Consider the following 16,995-nt stretch of genomic DNA (forward strand, 5'->3'; position numbering starts at 1 on the left):
ATGCACACCAAACTTTTTCCATACTCTTGGTAATACAGCACCCCACTTCCAGCTCATGGGAATATATCATACTTCAATCTCTGGTATTCTCCAGATGAATCTGAACTTCCATTCATCATTCAGGACTAAAATATTTATTACTAGGGAACTCACATGTTTTCTACTCTATCTTCCTGCGAATATATCTCATGGACTGTGGCTTTGCTTGAAATTCCTATCAAAACTTACCTGTGGCCCTCTTCTATCATTTTTCATTTTTTGTCCCAACTTCTAACAAGCTTACCTGTGGTTCATGTCTAAAACTTTCTTTAGTAGTCATCATCCACTCATTTTACACATACTTCATATAAGTGCATATGTTCTTTCAATTCTATATGTCTGAAAATATGATCAAAGAAATTTAAAATTCAAAGAATCAATTTCAAACAAACTAATTTAGAGAAAGGATACAAATTTACTTGCTTGAGGTCTAATAAGACTTAAGGTGTAAAATTAATATCAATACCAATGGCGGTCATATTTCCCATTTGAAAATATGTAGCTAAATGTTTCCTGAGAAAAAAAAAAAAAATTACCTCTACTGCAAGCACACGCCCGATTGAAGCTTCAGACTCATTCCACTTCATTTGAGTGCAAAGTCCGTACCTTCCTCCAGCTCTCCAATCAAGAAGGCCAAGAAGTATTTCAACCAGACCAACCCTATAAAGTTCATGTTTGTCATTCATGGGAAAAGGATCAACATGGCATGTAACTCCAGTTTTTAAGATAACTATTAAACAAAAAGGTATGCATCTGTACTTTCCTACTGAAAGCTTTTGACAGAAATATGCACGACTGCATCAAAGATTCAATATGAAAACAATCGACCAATAAGTTTTTATACGTGGTAAGGATTCATCCACTGGAGGAACTAGTAGTCTCTAGAAGAATGTTGACTTACATATCGAGATGGTCATGTTGCTGGGCGAGGTAACAAGACATTGCCTAAGAAGATTATACAAATCTCCAAGTCAATAAAAGTACCTAATGCATTACAGTTAAGACATGCTGAAATTCCCAAAGATGGGTTAATACTGCTAAAAGTGATGGAGAGATAGCTGCAATTAAATTCTAACTTCTTATGTTTAACTTTCATACAGACTGGATGTGGATCTTGTGATCAATAATCACAGAAATAAAGCACAACCATATTAGATCAAAAAACAAATTTATTATATTATCTAATAATTTGGTTATTTTCAAATATTGTAGTTAACTTTTCAATAAAATGACAGCTCAAAATATATACAATGAAGAAGAAACTCTTTAGATAAATTTTAGAATGTCAAATTTTGGCAAATTCCTTCAATTAATTATTAAACAAAGCGTCATAAAAGTTACAAATTATTTCTCACATTCACGTACTGTCACGACTTAGAACCAGAAGTTCTTGAAGCATCCTTAGTTTTGGTGGCTTTTCTGAATTTTCATGTATATGGCAACAAGGAACAAGGTTATAAATAAAGCATATGGGTGCTCTTACTGGAGAGAGCCTTGCCAATTGTTTCAAGGAACAAAAAATGTCATAACTACAATCTCAGTGATATATACTTACCCCAACGAAGGAGATATACGCGTGGAATACAACCTAGGAAGTGGGAGGCACTCACATATGGAGCAAGGATAAACAGAAAAGAACATAGCAGTATGAAACTCTGAAAACAATTTAAATCAGCAATATGAAATTAACTAGGCAACATTCAAAGAAAAACTATTCAAATACTTTCTTCAATAACATTCTTTAGTACCACATTCAATTTGCTCTCTGAGGCCTCATTTTGGAAGAAAATGGTATAAGTTTCTTTTTTTTTTTTGTTCATCTAGGAAATTAAAATGTTCTGAACTTTATAACAGTTTCACTCCTTCAAACATGCAGTTTTGTTTCTTAGTTTCATTCATTCAACTTATAAGCTGCATCAATAGATACTAAAGTGATGAATCATGCACATTTGCAATAATACCAAAACAGGGCCTGTTATTTAGAGCTACTTAGGTCTGGGTTAATGGATTGAAAAATAGGAAAGGTTTAAGACAACTAGGATGGCAGCTACAAGGATCTGTAAAGCCTATTATTACCAAGGATGTGGCCTTGGATAAGATTAATTGCTTATAATTTGTCATTACTTTAATGCTTTTCACTTTAGCAATCTTATCCATTTAATTGATGTCTATAATGCAAGTATAATTTATCAGCTCACACTTCACACCGATCTAGTCCTTTCTTTTAAAAAAACTCATTTGGCACAAAGTGAGGAGGATAAGACAAGTAGATTCTAACTATGGTTCTGTGTCTGAATGAAATAACAAATCTATCATCCAAAAAATCATTTTATGGAAAAAAATTCAAGTTTTTTATTATTTTTTTGTAATTTGAGTGAATCTTAGCAACTTTTTTGTGAAGTTTCATCATTAAAATATTTGTAAAAGATCAACAAACTATATGAGCCATCTTAGGATGAATTATAGCTGAAATGATGAGGTTGGCCTATTGAAAAATTAACCTATGAAAATTTTGTCGGATCAAAGATCACATTGATCGAAAGACTAAAATCATATTCAGATTTACAAAAAAAAATCATTTTTCCAAAGTAAACGTACAAGACAGCATTCTTAAATTATCGACTTTTTGCGTAATTCAAAATACAAATATAAAGCAAATATCAATGATTGGAACTTCTTTGCAACTTACTTCAATCCTTGTGCAACGAGTGCATCTCTAGCACGATTCCCAGCAACAACAACACGTTTTAGCGTCTCCAAGGCTAGTATACTGCCGCCTTGCCATCCAATTGCTTTCATGAGCAAAGGCACAACCTGGAATAAGAGCAGAAAGAACAGCCACATGATGTAACCGACAAAAGGAATGTACTGTTATGCAGTTCTGTTTGAATGAGCAAAAATATGATGCATGAAAACCTTTTCCCACCCTCTACTTCCCAAAGATCAAATCATCAAAACCAAACTTTACAAAAGGAGTGAAAAAAAGAATCAAACCTGGAACGAGATCGTGCCCCTTCAATATAAATACAGGATAGACTTAATTATGAATCTAAAGAATATTCAGTGAGAAAAAAAGGAGAAAACTACATTTACATTTCACATTATGCAATCTCAATAAAATAGAAATTATCCTTCTTTCCTTTCTTTCATGCAGCCTTTGAGTTTCACGTTTAAAAATATCTTGCAATGGCTCTCATCATATTATCACAAAAAGAAAAGAATTTAAAACTGCAAGTAATTAAAGTAAGCAATTAGTAAAAAAGAGGAAGGAGGGAGGCAGATAGAAGATGGGGGAAACAGATCCTTGTCAGATGATTAAGAGACCAAACTTTATAATGAATGGATCTACAGAGATTTAGTGATAATATAAGTACCTATAATAAATAGTCAACTTCAACAATGCTGCAATAGTAGATGGAAGATGGAAATGAGAATTAACTGTAGTTGCAAAATGCAATATCGATACTTCTAGTTGCATAATAATAATTTCTTGATAAAGCTTGTCATGCAGCTCTCCTACAAAGCATACATCTCCCATCTGGAAGAATAATTTGGGCACAAAGAGAATCATCAAGCCATGAGTTTTGATCTAAGAACACAATGTACCACTAGCATCGTGCATAACGTCAACACAGACCAAGGAGTTGCTTGTTTCAGATAATGCAGATACTGTTAAACAATTTAAGGGTTCTAATGGAACATCAAGCAGAGGATAAGATGTAATCATCACTTATAAGAGGTATCATACACCTATATCAAGCCTTCTAATTAATTTCTAAGAGATAAACAGGTACAAGATCAGATTTCAAGGTTCGATAGTAAAGAAAAATAAAGACATTTTGTCATTTTCAGTGTTCTTCTTAGAGCTTCGACACACATGGAACAAGTGCACATCATATATAATAAAGCTTTATCTGAACGGATGAGTACAATACTTTCAGCTGCAAAATTGTTTAGCTTAAACTTCGAAGCTACATTCTCAGGCAAATAGCAGTTAAACAGAAACCTTGTTTCCATGTTAATGGCATGATCTATACAGAATCTCTAAATCAGCAAACAGAGCCATCATAGATTTAATCAACGGAAAGAATTCAAAATATTACCCAACCGGAAAAACCTGTATATTGACATGTTTTAATACCTGAGGAGTCCCTACACTTGTAGTTGCCATAGCTTCTGCACAAGTTGTACTAGATGCCAATTGGTGTAGAACTCGCAAACAACTAAGACGCACCCGTTCTTGTGGGGTCTGCCCACCGGACTGTGATTGTCCATCCTCGGTTTCTTTCGACTCATCGGAATGGACCCAGTTTCCACTTTTCACCTCTCCAGATGCCATTGTTTCTCGTCTTCCTTCATAGGCCATAGCAGAAACAAGTTTTGGAACATACCCAAGATAACCGACATGGTCTGCTAGTGCAGGATGTACCCGTAGCAAGGACACAAGTGCAGCAGACAGCAGCAATGGTAGCTCAGAATCAACAGCTTGAGTGTCATAATGTGTAGCAGCAATAGATGTAACATACTGATCCAGAAGTCCTTCCAAGAATCTCTTCGGATTTCTCAGTGGAAACTTAGGGTCCTTTAGGAAAAGCCTTACATAAATTCCCCCAACCTGCACAGACATGCACCTTAGAATATTCTACAAAGAACCCAAAAATTCAATAAATGTGGTATGATGACAAAATATACCTGTGGTTCATCTCTCATAGCATGTTGGCCAGATGCCTGTTCAGGTATATCCCAATCAACAACACGTCCTTTCATCTGTTCCCGGTAGAGGTCTGATGCCATTGTTGATAATTGAGCAGAGAGAGAAGCTGCCATCGCAGGTGTCCAAACAAGTTCTGGTGTTTCTGTCGTCTGTTCAAGAGATGAAACCACTGCTTCACCCGGCCCATCCCTGATAGAAGCTACCAAACCATCTGGTAGAAACCTTGCTAACGTGATAGCCACTCTAGGGCCATGCATCGGCTGTCCCACAAGCTTGCCCAACAAGGATGCAGCTGCCGCTCTTTGTTGCAATGGGATTTCTTCTGCAAAGTAGAACTTTAGTCAGCAAGACATTCAATTATAACAGCCTTAAAAGATATTTTACACAGTTAAACATGCAAAATAAATAAAAGAACACGTCAACTGAAAAGTAAGAAAAATAAATAAAGATATTCCAGAATGCAGAAATTATCATATTTACGGATGAAAATTGTTTCTGAGAATAAATTCAACATTGAGTTGCAAACTGCATTACCTTTAGAAAACAACCATCTTGTAAGAAAAAAAATTACAGATGAATATTTATATAACCTAAATTGAGCAAAGATGGAGATCCCTGGAGGGAGGGAGGGGGGCAGAGAGATAGAGAGAGGAGAGAAGCTATGCTCTGGTAATTCTAGGAGTCTATGATAAATACATGATCTCAACTTTGATAAGAATTAAGTATTATCTCAAAACCACAATTTAATACCCCCATTTTCTTAAGAAAAAAGATAAACCGTACTTTGTTAAAAGAGAGCATGTTCATTAATTATGCCCTAAATTTTATGGGAGTTCTTGGACTGACTCATTATGTAATTATGTTTAATTGAGTATTATGTTAGGAGAGAAAAAAGGACTTGGAAAATGTTTATAACAATGTGATGAAATGGCTCATAGTTTGCATCTCATGCATTTGGTTTTCAATGGATCCTCAAGATGACTTTTTCAAATGTGATTAAGGGTGTATTAATGGGAAGGGCCTCCAGGGTAATGGTGAATGAGAATGCCCAAAGAAGCAAGAGATTCAGACTGTTAAATTTATTGCATATATCTTGTTCATAACTGTTATCCATAATGGCCTAACCAAGTCCAGCATCAACACAAATCAAGATATCCAGAGATCATATTAAGAGATGAAGGAGAATGGATTACTTTCTCAATCCGGGCAGGGTAAACCCCAGTACAAGACCCCATGGGCCAAACAGTAACCAAGATACATATGCCCGCATTGAACAAAGTACAAAGCATGACGGCGCACCAACAAAACAATCTAATCTTGAAACATGGCACTAGTTGAAAGTTTCAAATGTTTTTTTTTTTTACCCTTCTGGTTGGGTCAGGTTGACAAATATGGCCAGGCAAAGTGGACGCAAAGCAAAAAAGCATTTCCTTCAGCTTCTCTATAAGAAATATTTGATAAAGAAACTAGGCAAACCAATAAAGGCTGAAAGGAAATTGGAATACAGAAAATAAGAATTACCATTCTATGGAGGGTTTTCAGTCAACCTGACAAGCATTTAATCTTTTTCCAAGCAGGGTGCATTCTTCATTTTTAATTTTAGTCAATGTGCACATCCCAAGCAGAAACAAGTTGGACACTTTTGATGCAATACTGCCATAAGTGTAAAACCTTCTTTTTAACCAAAATCACATTTCATCGCTTTTACTCGATGAGGTTCTTGAGACTAAAATAAAAACTACAAGCAGAAAAATGTTTTCTAACTAAAAGACAGAAAGTTGGAGCATGTGAAAAATCATGATTTATGGATATTTGACAAAGATTAGTAAATTCCAACTCTACAAATTTGGCAATTCATTAAATTTTCAAAGACATCATAACAAGGTTTTAAATCCTATGGGATGGAGGTGTTCCAGTTTCTCCACAGAACGGGATGCTCTATTATCCCGCTCCCGAGGCCGTCCTGCGGTCGAGCGTCCCAATAGGTATCCACTATCTCTCTCCCCTTCTTCCTTTATTTCTTTCTTTGTTTGCTTGTTTCATTTACCAAGGTTAGCCAAACCGGGACCTTTGTCAATCGATTACCGGTTTGGTATAGGGTGAACCACCGAGCGGTTCACCCCGGTTCAATAGACCATGATTCAATCCTTTTAAAGAGGTGGATTGCCCGAAGGTTCAATCCAACAGTTCACACCGGTTCCGTTCGGTTCGGGGCAGTTCGAAGCGGTTTAGGGCGATTCAGGAGGATTTCGAAATTTAGGGTCGAACCAACACGGATTTCCACCAGTTTGGTTCCGTATGAAGATATAATTGTACACTAAACCAAGTAAAATTTTGCAGTAGTATCAACACTTGTTACGCCAAACCGGCCCTCGTATGAGGCGCTATACAAAGACGGCATACCTTGGATGCAATAGAAGCATGCACTATGTGGAATGATTAACTCATAAAGGTTGTATTCAGGATCAGCGAAACCGTCCCGAACCGGACAGTTCCGGCCGTCCCGAACTGTACCAGTGGCTTACCGATATGGTTCTGGCAACGGAAACGAAACCCATTGTCGGAGCCGGAAAAAGAAAAGGAAAGAGAGAGCGAGCGGGAAAGGGAGGGAGAGGGCGGGACGCCGACTGGCCTTGGCCGCGGGAAGCGAGGTCGTGGTTGCTTCTCCTGTTTTGAACAAAACAAGGGTCCGGCTGCAACCTTAAAAAAATTTGTAATTTTTACGTGATGCCGACTTCACTTAAAAATCGCAAAATTTTTTGAGATCACAGCCGGACCCCTGTTTCATTTGAAACAGAGGAAGCGGTCGCGGCCTTGCTTCCCGCGGCCGAGGCCGGCCTCTATTGGTGTCCGCCACCCTCCGTACCGACTCGTGTCGCCACAAAACGGATATGGTGTCCGGTATCAATTCCGCCGACCTTGGTTGCATTTATATGAGAAGAATATTTTTATTGGTGGCACCTTGTTGTCTAATTCAACAAATAAATGGGAAGGTTATTGTTAATTCTTAAACTTCTTTTATTAATTTAGTTGTCCTTTAAATCTGATCTTATTCAAACCTACTACGATAATTTAACGTTTTAGTTATTAAAAAAAAGAGCAAAAAATGGAAAAGCTTCATGAGAATAGAAATGAGGATTTACCTTGTAGTGGCAAAATAAGCTCAAGAATGTATACAACTCCACCATGCTTGGCCGCAGCCCAAGCAAGCTCAGGGGTGCCTGCCAAGGCATAAAGGACAGCAAGAGCCCCTTCCCTGCAAGCTGGATTCTTGTGAAGCAACTGCAATAGAAGGATGAGGTTCGCCCTCTCTGCAACCATAGCCTCCCAGCAAGGAGCATATTTCGTTAAGAGTGAAAGAACACTAAGGCAAATTTGAGGAATGTTGCTTTCTGCTGGGATGGGTATAGTAAGGCATTCAAAAAGGGGTACAAGCTGTTCTTTAGCAGAGAACACGGCAGCTACACTGGGATTGCTTGTCAATAGATTCTGAAGCCAAAATGGAGTTAATATACAAGACATCATAATAATAAATATAAAAACTTCAACTAGTTACTAGCATACCTGAAGAGATGTCAACCCAGTTTGAAGGTTTTTAACCACTTCAGATTCCTCCCTTTTTGTTTCTTCTCTACCAGAGATATCCAATGAATCAACATTATCTCCATTATTTGACCCATTGACTAAACCATTTTCAATTTCTGATGACTCCACAAATGTACCATCATTATCAGTCTTATACAGAGTATTCACATTTGCAGTACCCAAATTATGCACCAGCTCTGCTATAAATTTAAGAAGAGCAACACAAAATGCCTCTGGTTCACTTATCTCGTAGTCGGATTGATTATTATAAACCCTCAAGTATACATTACCAACATGTAGCTCTTTAGATAATGCTACATAGGCAAATGAATGTGATTCTGTTAAATCATATGAACCATCAGGGCCTAGGCTGGCACGCTGCTGATCCACAAATTTGAGCAATTCTGCTCGGGTGGAAGAATTCCAAATAATCTGCGCCCCAGAAGCAATAAAGCACGATATAAGTATAATGACCAAGGAGTTGAATTTGATCATGGAACACATAAAGCAAAGTATTAGCCCAAAAAGAAAACAAGAACCATACTATAAGACTTCTAGTGAAAAGCCAAAGAAGCAGAATATGCATGTACAATTTGATGCTTGGGCTTCTACTACCCTCGGAATTTGCGCAAGCGTGGCACAAGTTCTAAGAGTTTATACATGTTTGAGCGAATTTTGCCCAAAATAATTGCCAATCAAAATCAATGATAGCCCCCACAAAATGAAAATCTACGCTATCAATCATGATCTACAATGTCTCATTGGATGCAAATCAAAAAATCTTGTGTTTTTGCGGTTTTTACCCTACATCAGTGGAGAATTTGGGCAATTTTAATGGTATGATTCCATGTTTTGATATAGTCTAGAAGCATCCAAATCAGCTGAAGTTTGATCTGCAAACGCTTTAAAACATTTAGATGACGATGAACAGTTTGAATTTTCAAATTAGGTACTCTTTGTTAAATAACTATAATGCTATTATTTATTATGTACATACTTGACTCTAGCTAAAAGACATTAATGTTTTTTTAGGTACCAGGAATTTTCGACATGGTAGATTACAATCATCATAAATAACTATGCTTAGGTGTGTACCTCACTTTTCACCTTGCACTTAGGCTCCAAAAGACCATGGCACCTTGGTGTGTTTTGAGCCCTCAATAACTTTGTCATCCAAGACTTAGCCCTCTATCAACTTATAATTAAAAAAAAAAAATCCAAGCTCTTGCTGCTGTTTAAGAGGAGCAATGTAGAGCCAAATATACTTGTTTAAGAAACAAGTATGTGTGCATCTAAAATGTATTTAGATCTCTCAAAAGATGCTGGAAAAAAAATAACTCAATTTAATGCAGAAGAAGGGGGGAAAAGGAACTGAAGGCTTGGATAGAGACTTCATCAATTAATCTCCTATTCTTGGGATGGCCTTACCCTTACATATATAGGCTATGCCTACCCAACCCTCAGATGTCAAGGTTTAACCAGAAGCATTTATTTAACTAAAAAAGAACGATCTTTGGACTAAATTTATGATCAAAGAATTTATTTAAATTAATGATTAATGAACTTATTTAAATTAAAAATATTACCTTCCCAATCATGTCAAAACACATTCATGTCATGATAGTTTGGTCAAAATGGATCCTCTATCTGGTGCACCAAACAGGTCCAAAAGACAAGCACCCCAAGATGACACGATTTAGATGGACCAACTCCAAAATCGTAAGGTATGGATTCAAAAAGCTATAGCTGTAATTTTACCCAAAAGCTTGGTAAGTTTAAGTGGAAGTAGGCTTTGATTTTGGTGTGGGTGCAAGAAAGTGGAGACAACAAGCACATAGGAAGCAGGCAAAAGACCAAATTTCCATAGAGATTCCAAAACAGCTGCAGCATCCTAAATGAAGTTTCCAACCACTAGGCTCAAAACATATATAAAATTCAAAATCAAATTTCAATCTTAAAAACTCATCTAACCCTAACCATCAGGCCATTTGCCAAGCCTAAATTAATGAGTAGGTTGTCATGTCATAATCCATAAGAACTATCTGAGCACATGGCAACATGATATTGAAGTGTCTTCATCCATCATATCCAGACACATAATCACTATAATGTCAAAGATTTTATTGAGAAATTACGCTTATTAGCCAGGTTAGCAATACTTGTTATAATAAAAGATATAGTGATTAATCAAAGAGAGCTAATTGAATGGGAAAGCTATACAATTATTAGTTTGTTCAATAAATACATTATAAAGTGTAAATTGAATGTCAATTAAATGTCTTTTCTCATAATGAGAAAAATTGCTCTATCAACTAGTTGCAAAGTATGCCATCTCGGTACCGGGCCTCATACTAGTACCACTCTATCACTGGGTTGGTATGCCTAGTACAGAAGGCCGGTTTGGCATACTAAGTGTTGGTACGCCTCCTATACCGCATATCAGTGCCGAAATGGTACAGTAGGATATGCCTCATACCATCCGGTTCAGTATAGTATGGCATACCTTGATTGATTGTCTCTTCTCCTATGGAGGAATATTGCAAATTGTCCTTTATCAGGTTTGAAGGAAAATATATGAAACTTTAGCATGATGGAGTGGAGTCAAATTAGGCATCCGTACCTTTTAATTTCCTCAATTAGATGCTTGTGCAATAGATTATCTTAATCGATAAAATAATGGTGCTATGGGTCAAAATCCACTACTGCAGTTTTCATCATGATGAGTAGAAATAGTTGATCTCCTTGATACTTTGGAGAACGTGCTCATCACCTAGAGAACATCTGATGCTTACACATGGAGATGGATAATTAGAAGCAATCCTATAATTGAGCCAAGTAGTTGAAATCCCAGAAATTTCTTTCGATGTAATTTTGGACCAATCTAAGAACTACCAAATGCACACTCTGATAATTAAAAGCATGAAAAGTGAAAATGAACCACCAACTTCTATAATGCACTCATTCTACCACTGTCTGGAGCATACCTATATTGTTAAGCCTATCCTATTCTGAATTTGAATCTAGCCCTTGCTCAATCATGCAAATTTTGGCTTGCATGCGACTAGCTTTTGAAGCATTATGTTGTAACGGATCTTGGTTACGTCAAAAGAAAGAGATTAAGATGCTATTAGATATCAGAATTTTACTGTCTAAAAAGCTTACTCTCTGGACATTTCTATCCAAACTATGAAGTAGACTAAATGATTCTTTTTCTCTTTCCCAACAATTTGGTCTAGTTTTGAACTTTCTTCTCTCTGTATTCTTGGTATATTTCACCTTGCTATTTTTCTCACCCTCTAAGATCTCCTTTCTTGGTAACATACAAGAGATGCGGTGAGCATTATTTCTCAGTTATTGTACACCCATGCAGCAGCATATTTCATGCATTGGAGAGATAGCCAGCCAGCAGGCATCATCAGAAGCATTTTGATTATTGAAAAGCACAATGCCCCATACAATTCTAGGAAGCACAACTGCCAATGTTAGTTCTAAAAAAAGAAAATCATAAAGCTTGTTTGGAAAATAAAAAAATGACATTTACCTCTGGGGACTCCAAATTTGCATTTAAATTTGTCAAAAGATCCTTAGGCACCTGATTTGTAAGCATATTAGCTAGCTTTGGAGTAAGCAATGCTCTGAGTGCACTGGCAGCTGAATCGTTGTAAGGTGTTGAAAACCCATCATCACAACGACCACAAACCCTTGATAGAGCTTGAGTTGCATGCACAGCATGCATATTTTTTGCAATCTGCACACTGGCACCAACACCATGCGCCTCATTCACATTATTCTCCTCAGCTGTAGAATCATACTGAAGCAATAGAGGTAATAGGTACCTGGAAAAAGAAAGTGAAAATTTCAGCTATAGACTCCAAATTAGTTACTTCACGCTGTTTTTTTTTTCAGATTTCATTTTCTTCTCCCATTAGTCTTCAGTCAAATGTTTATCATGCATATAATCTTTGCATTTAATACTCACGAATCCAATTTATGCACAAATCTAGAAGAAAACACAAGCAAGATATTGAAATAAAGACATACCACAACAAGCCAGCCTCAAGTAAAGCATCCTGTAGCTCAGATGATACAGAAACATGAGCTGCCGTTTGGAGCGCAGCATCAACAGCTGCCGGAGCAAGCTCTAATTCAGTACAGTGCACAATATCCTCAATAAGGCCCCCAAATTTGAGAATTTCAGCTCTTGCTGTGTCAAACTGACTTATGACTGAAAATGTACGCATCACATTTGCAACAATGATGGTAGCAGGTTCATTTGCAGGCGTTGTAGGCTGAACCACACACATGCAACGGGAAAGAAGAGTTGCCAAGAGAGGTATCCCACCATCTCTGATAAGTTCTTCGCCGTTCAACGAAGATGATGCGCACCTGAGAGAGGATAAGAAACATATTACAGCCCAAAAGTACATCCCTCATTCTCTAGAACAAAACAAATATAAAGAAAAAACAACAAAAAAAATCAGGAAGAATTGAAAGTGAACTAGTTACGTCAGCCAAACTAATTCTGAAGCTGCAATGAGTAGTGGGGCCCTATCAGATGAAAGGAAATTGTTATCATCTTTGTCTACAGTAACAGCATTAAGCAACATTGGATAGCCAGCATATTTGAAAGGTTCCAGGAGATCTCCATGTCGCCTGTACAAGATACACTGTCCCTTCAATAGAAGCAATAGCCTCCAAACCTGTGGACCTTGCAATCCTTGCATGGTTGCCTGCAAGAGTGTAATATGGTTATAACTTCAACAACTTCTTACAACAACAGAAAAAACAAATAGTTGTTAACTATAGCAGCTTGATATTAAATTTATTGGTCTGTGGTATTACTTATTTCTGGCATGAACTTTTCTTCATGGTATCAATTTATAAATAGCAAATACACACTAGTGTAAGCAAATGTATACTCACAAGCATGTTTTTCCCTGTATACATATGCTATGCAGATATTCTGTTTTATACAGGGATCAGAGACTCATGATAAATTCACAATATTAACAAGAACATTGTAAAGTTTCTCCAACCATGTGTATTCAGTTTTTGAGAACAAGATGAACTTTCCCAGGCAAAAGATGTAAATTACATCCACTACCTACCTGCAGTCAGAATAGTATTCGTGGTTTTATATTCCATTGAGTTATTTAAAGCCCATACACATGGGTCGACTGTTAAGATGCAGAAGATTGATTAACTACTCATCTACTGGCAATGATGATAAGACCCTAGATAATGTTTTGCACAAGAATGAAGACAAAACTAGGTCGATGGAAGAGATCAGAACATGAATTGCCAGAAATCAGCATCCTTTATGAATAAAGATGATATAATGCTACAAGTATGGTTAAAAAGCATCGGGAAAGCTTTAATTACCTGCACAGTGCCATTCCTTAACATTGACACATGCGAACTTTAAATGCAGTCAATCCCATATTAGACTGCCCAAACTCCACCGTTTTGCATGCCTCTAATCATGATATGCTGAACCGACCGAATCCGGAACCGGTCGATTCACACCGGTAGAGGTTAAACATTAAATTTTCCGTGCATCAGGGCCGAAACCCGACCAAACCAGCCAAACCGGTATGGTACCGGTTCGGTTCGGTACGGTACCGGTTCGGTTCGGTACGGTACCGGTACCATACTGGTATCGATGCCCACCGGTATGTCAGTACGGCTTATCTTGCGTCTAATGCATCTTTCACTAATATGCATTGCCTATGTCTTAACAGAATCATAGTCTGATAATCATGGATTCAAATAAAGCTTACAGGATTTTTTTGTCATAAAGGTAGAAATCATTTTCAAGGGCACATTACATATATTGACATAACTAGGGGGCACTAAACTATTACAACATAAGATGAAGTGTGACAATGATAATATGTAAGAGAACAATTACACGTCAAATATCATGAATTTTACTCTACAGTCCATCAGCAACAGAGCATATACCAGAAAAGGCTTGCATCATTCATTTACTTCCACTAGTTTGTTCAAGGGTTATAGTCCAATTTTGTTAAAAATAGGGCTATGAACTTATGACAGCATGTCTGATGCTTCAGTTAGAAAATATAATATTAGAACAAAAACGCAAGGAGCTAAAGAATACCTGCAATCTCTCATAAGCCTTCTGGACAGCAACAAACTTCTCCCTGCCTTCAGGATTTTTGTCGGGATGATATCTTATTGCTAGTTTTCTGTATTGGCGTTTAAGTTTTTCTTCATCAATGTTTTCAATCTTCTTGGATGTGCTACATTCATCCGTCTCCGAAGGTTGCCCGTTACCAGCATTCTCACCAATTACAATGTCATCCAGAGAGATCTCCAATATCTTGCAAGCTTCTTCCTCGGATAGATCCATCGGCCGTCGAGTTAATTCTTCACGCCACATTGACAACAACGACTGCAAAAACTCTACATGCTCAACAATGGGCCAATTGGGAAACCTTATCTCATCACATAAATTTCGGAGGTAGTAACGATGACACCACATTTCATCTTTTAACTCGGGATAAGTTACTGGAGGCATGGGAGCATATTCATACAAGGAATGGCAGTGCTGTGATAACTTCTGAGGGAAATCACCCAGATGCTGCAAAATCTGACAGAAATCGAATAGCAACATATGATATGCCCAGGGTGCATAATAACTAGAAACATAGATCCAAAACAAAGACTGAAAAATGATGTCAAGGAAAAGAAAGAAATGAATTTCAAGATGCAATGGCTTAAGATGAGAAACCTGACGAATCAGATGTTCTGCTCGCATCTTATGTGTCCAGATTATTTCTGGGGTATCAGAATCAGATACCATTGCCGCAGCAAATGCAGCAGGTCCGCTACGCTCCAACACATACAACAAGGATTCCGGAAGAAGTCCACCCAGTACACTACGCTTTGCCAAGGGTAATGATGAAGACAATGCTGCCTCCTCACCACCATGAAATGCTTGATGTACATGTGTCACAGAGAAGAGTTGTGCAATTGAAAGAAGATTAGACCCAGGATATGCTAGAGCAAAGTAAAAGGCGCCCGTGCTGTATAGTCGAACCATTGCCTTGGGATTTCTAGTCACAATTGCTTTCAGCAGAGCAGCAGCACTCTCAACAATACTCGGTTCCCCAGTAAGCAAAGCCTGATTTTTTTAATATATAAAAAATAGATATAGGTATCAGACCTGTCTAAGTTTTAGAAGCTTCCAAAATTCCATTTTTTTTAGGAATAACATACAGCATGTGCTTCTACCAAAAAAGAACATGCACAAAATGAAATTATTTACCAGTATCCTAAGTTTTTCTCATTATCATCGATTCATTTCGATTAAAAAAAAAATTGCTTACTATAATAGAACCAGGGTCAAATGTCCAATATATAATAATCATACCAGGAGCTCAGAAACTACCTGAGCAACATGTGGAAGGCATCGTGGGCTCGACAGGATTCGTTTAACCCTTGGTGTTGGAGTGACAACCTCTCCAGCGTCATCAAGATCAGAATGTGCAGACACCATGCTATGTAATATAGACAATGCAGCCTCTCCCACCTAAAAACAGGAATGTTTAATTGCAGCAACATAAGTATTAAGGCATAATAAAATCAATAGAAGTGGTACAGAAAGAGATTATTGTATTTATATTACACAGCAATCAAGTTAACTTAGTATGCAATAGAACACACACATAATTAGATGTTGAGTGCTAAAGTGAGTATAAATACATTAGCCAACTCGTATCATGTGATTAAAATAATCCATGGTGCAAGGTGACATAAAGAACAGCAACACAAGCTGAAGAACTCAAAACATATGCACATAAATTAGACTTTACAAATGAGTGCCATAGTTATAAATAACAATAGCAACAGTAATTTATCTGTATTATATCATGCAATTATAGTGCTATAGAGCATTGGCATCTCAAAGTCTATAAAATAATTTACAACAGCAAGTTGGTTAATGAAGAAAGATGAAAGTACTGCTAGTGCAATAAAGAAAAAATATTATCATTTTATCACTAACAAAGCAAGTAAAATTACTGTTGCCAATACTGCTGGACATTAATTAATCCATAAATTTCTATACGTTTAGACAAGATTCAGTTCCCAGTTGTTAAATGTAGCATCAAGATACCTGAACTGGAGTTAAAACAAGAATTCGAACCGCCAGTGCCCAGCGCAGTTCACGGATATCCCGCAATCGCTTCCAGTCAGACATACCAGAAGCCCAACATCTTGTTGTCCAGTCAATCGTTTTCTTTGACCAAAACCTTCTGATTGCATCTTTCTCTAGTGGACCAACTTTTGAACCATCCTTGTCAATGAACATCCATTCCTTTAGAGGTTCCAGAAAAGCAGTAGCTGCTATAAGATTAGATTGCAAAGGTATGGAAGTCCTCTCAGAAGCCTCATGAGCTGCAGTTAAGAGATCAACAGCTAAAACACACCCCCCGACCAAAACACAAGCTTCAACATTTGAAAGATCTTTCATCAAGACCTGCAAAATAGGAATATAAGAACTGAACATTTAGTACTAGAATAGGGGATGAACAAACTTAGCAAAAATACAGTATCTCAAATTTAGGAGTAAAAGAACAAATTTTTCACAGGATAAAAGTTTCACATTCCCATGGTCTTGTTAAAATACAAAA

General features: G+C 37.2%; 1 protein-coding gene across 1 annotated transcript in view; it reads right to left on the reverse strand.

The window, feature by feature from the left end:
* LOC103714569 (dnaJ homolog subfamily C GRV2) overlaps positions 1-16,995 on the reverse strand; it is a 29,225-nt gene that overhangs the window by 3,101 nt on the left and 9,129 nt on the right. The window contains exons 8-20 of the mRNA XM_008801860.4: positions 16,479-16,841; positions 15,753-15,893; positions 15,093-15,485; positions 14,460-14,951; positions 12,845-13,068; positions 12,380-12,724; positions 11,880-12,174; positions 8,318-8,770; positions 7,897-8,242; positions 4,732-5,075; positions 4,181-4,654; positions 2,729-2,853; positions 576-699 (exon numbers count right to left, since the gene is read on the reverse strand). Coding sequence (XP_008800082.2) covers positions 576-699; positions 2,729-2,853; positions 4,181-4,654; positions 4,732-5,075; positions 7,897-8,242; positions 8,318-8,770; positions 11,880-12,174; positions 12,380-12,724; positions 12,845-13,068; positions 14,460-14,951; positions 15,093-15,485; positions 15,753-15,893; positions 16,479-16,841 — 4,119 coding nt within the window. The remainder of the gene's footprint in view (positions 1-575; positions 700-2,728; positions 2,854-4,180; positions 4,655-4,731; positions 5,076-7,896; positions 8,243-8,317; positions 8,771-11,879; positions 12,175-12,379; positions 12,725-12,844; positions 13,069-14,459; positions 14,952-15,092; positions 15,486-15,752; positions 15,894-16,478; positions 16,842-16,995) is intronic.

The sequence above is a fragment of the Phoenix dactylifera genome, chromosome 2 (assembly GCF_009389715.1).
Source record: "Phoenix dactylifera cultivar Barhee BC4 chromosome 2, palm_55x_up_171113_PBpolish2nd_filt_p, whole genome shotgun sequence".
Taxonomy (NCBI): domain Eukaryota; kingdom Viridiplantae; phylum Streptophyta; class Magnoliopsida; order Arecales; family Arecaceae; genus Phoenix; species Phoenix dactylifera.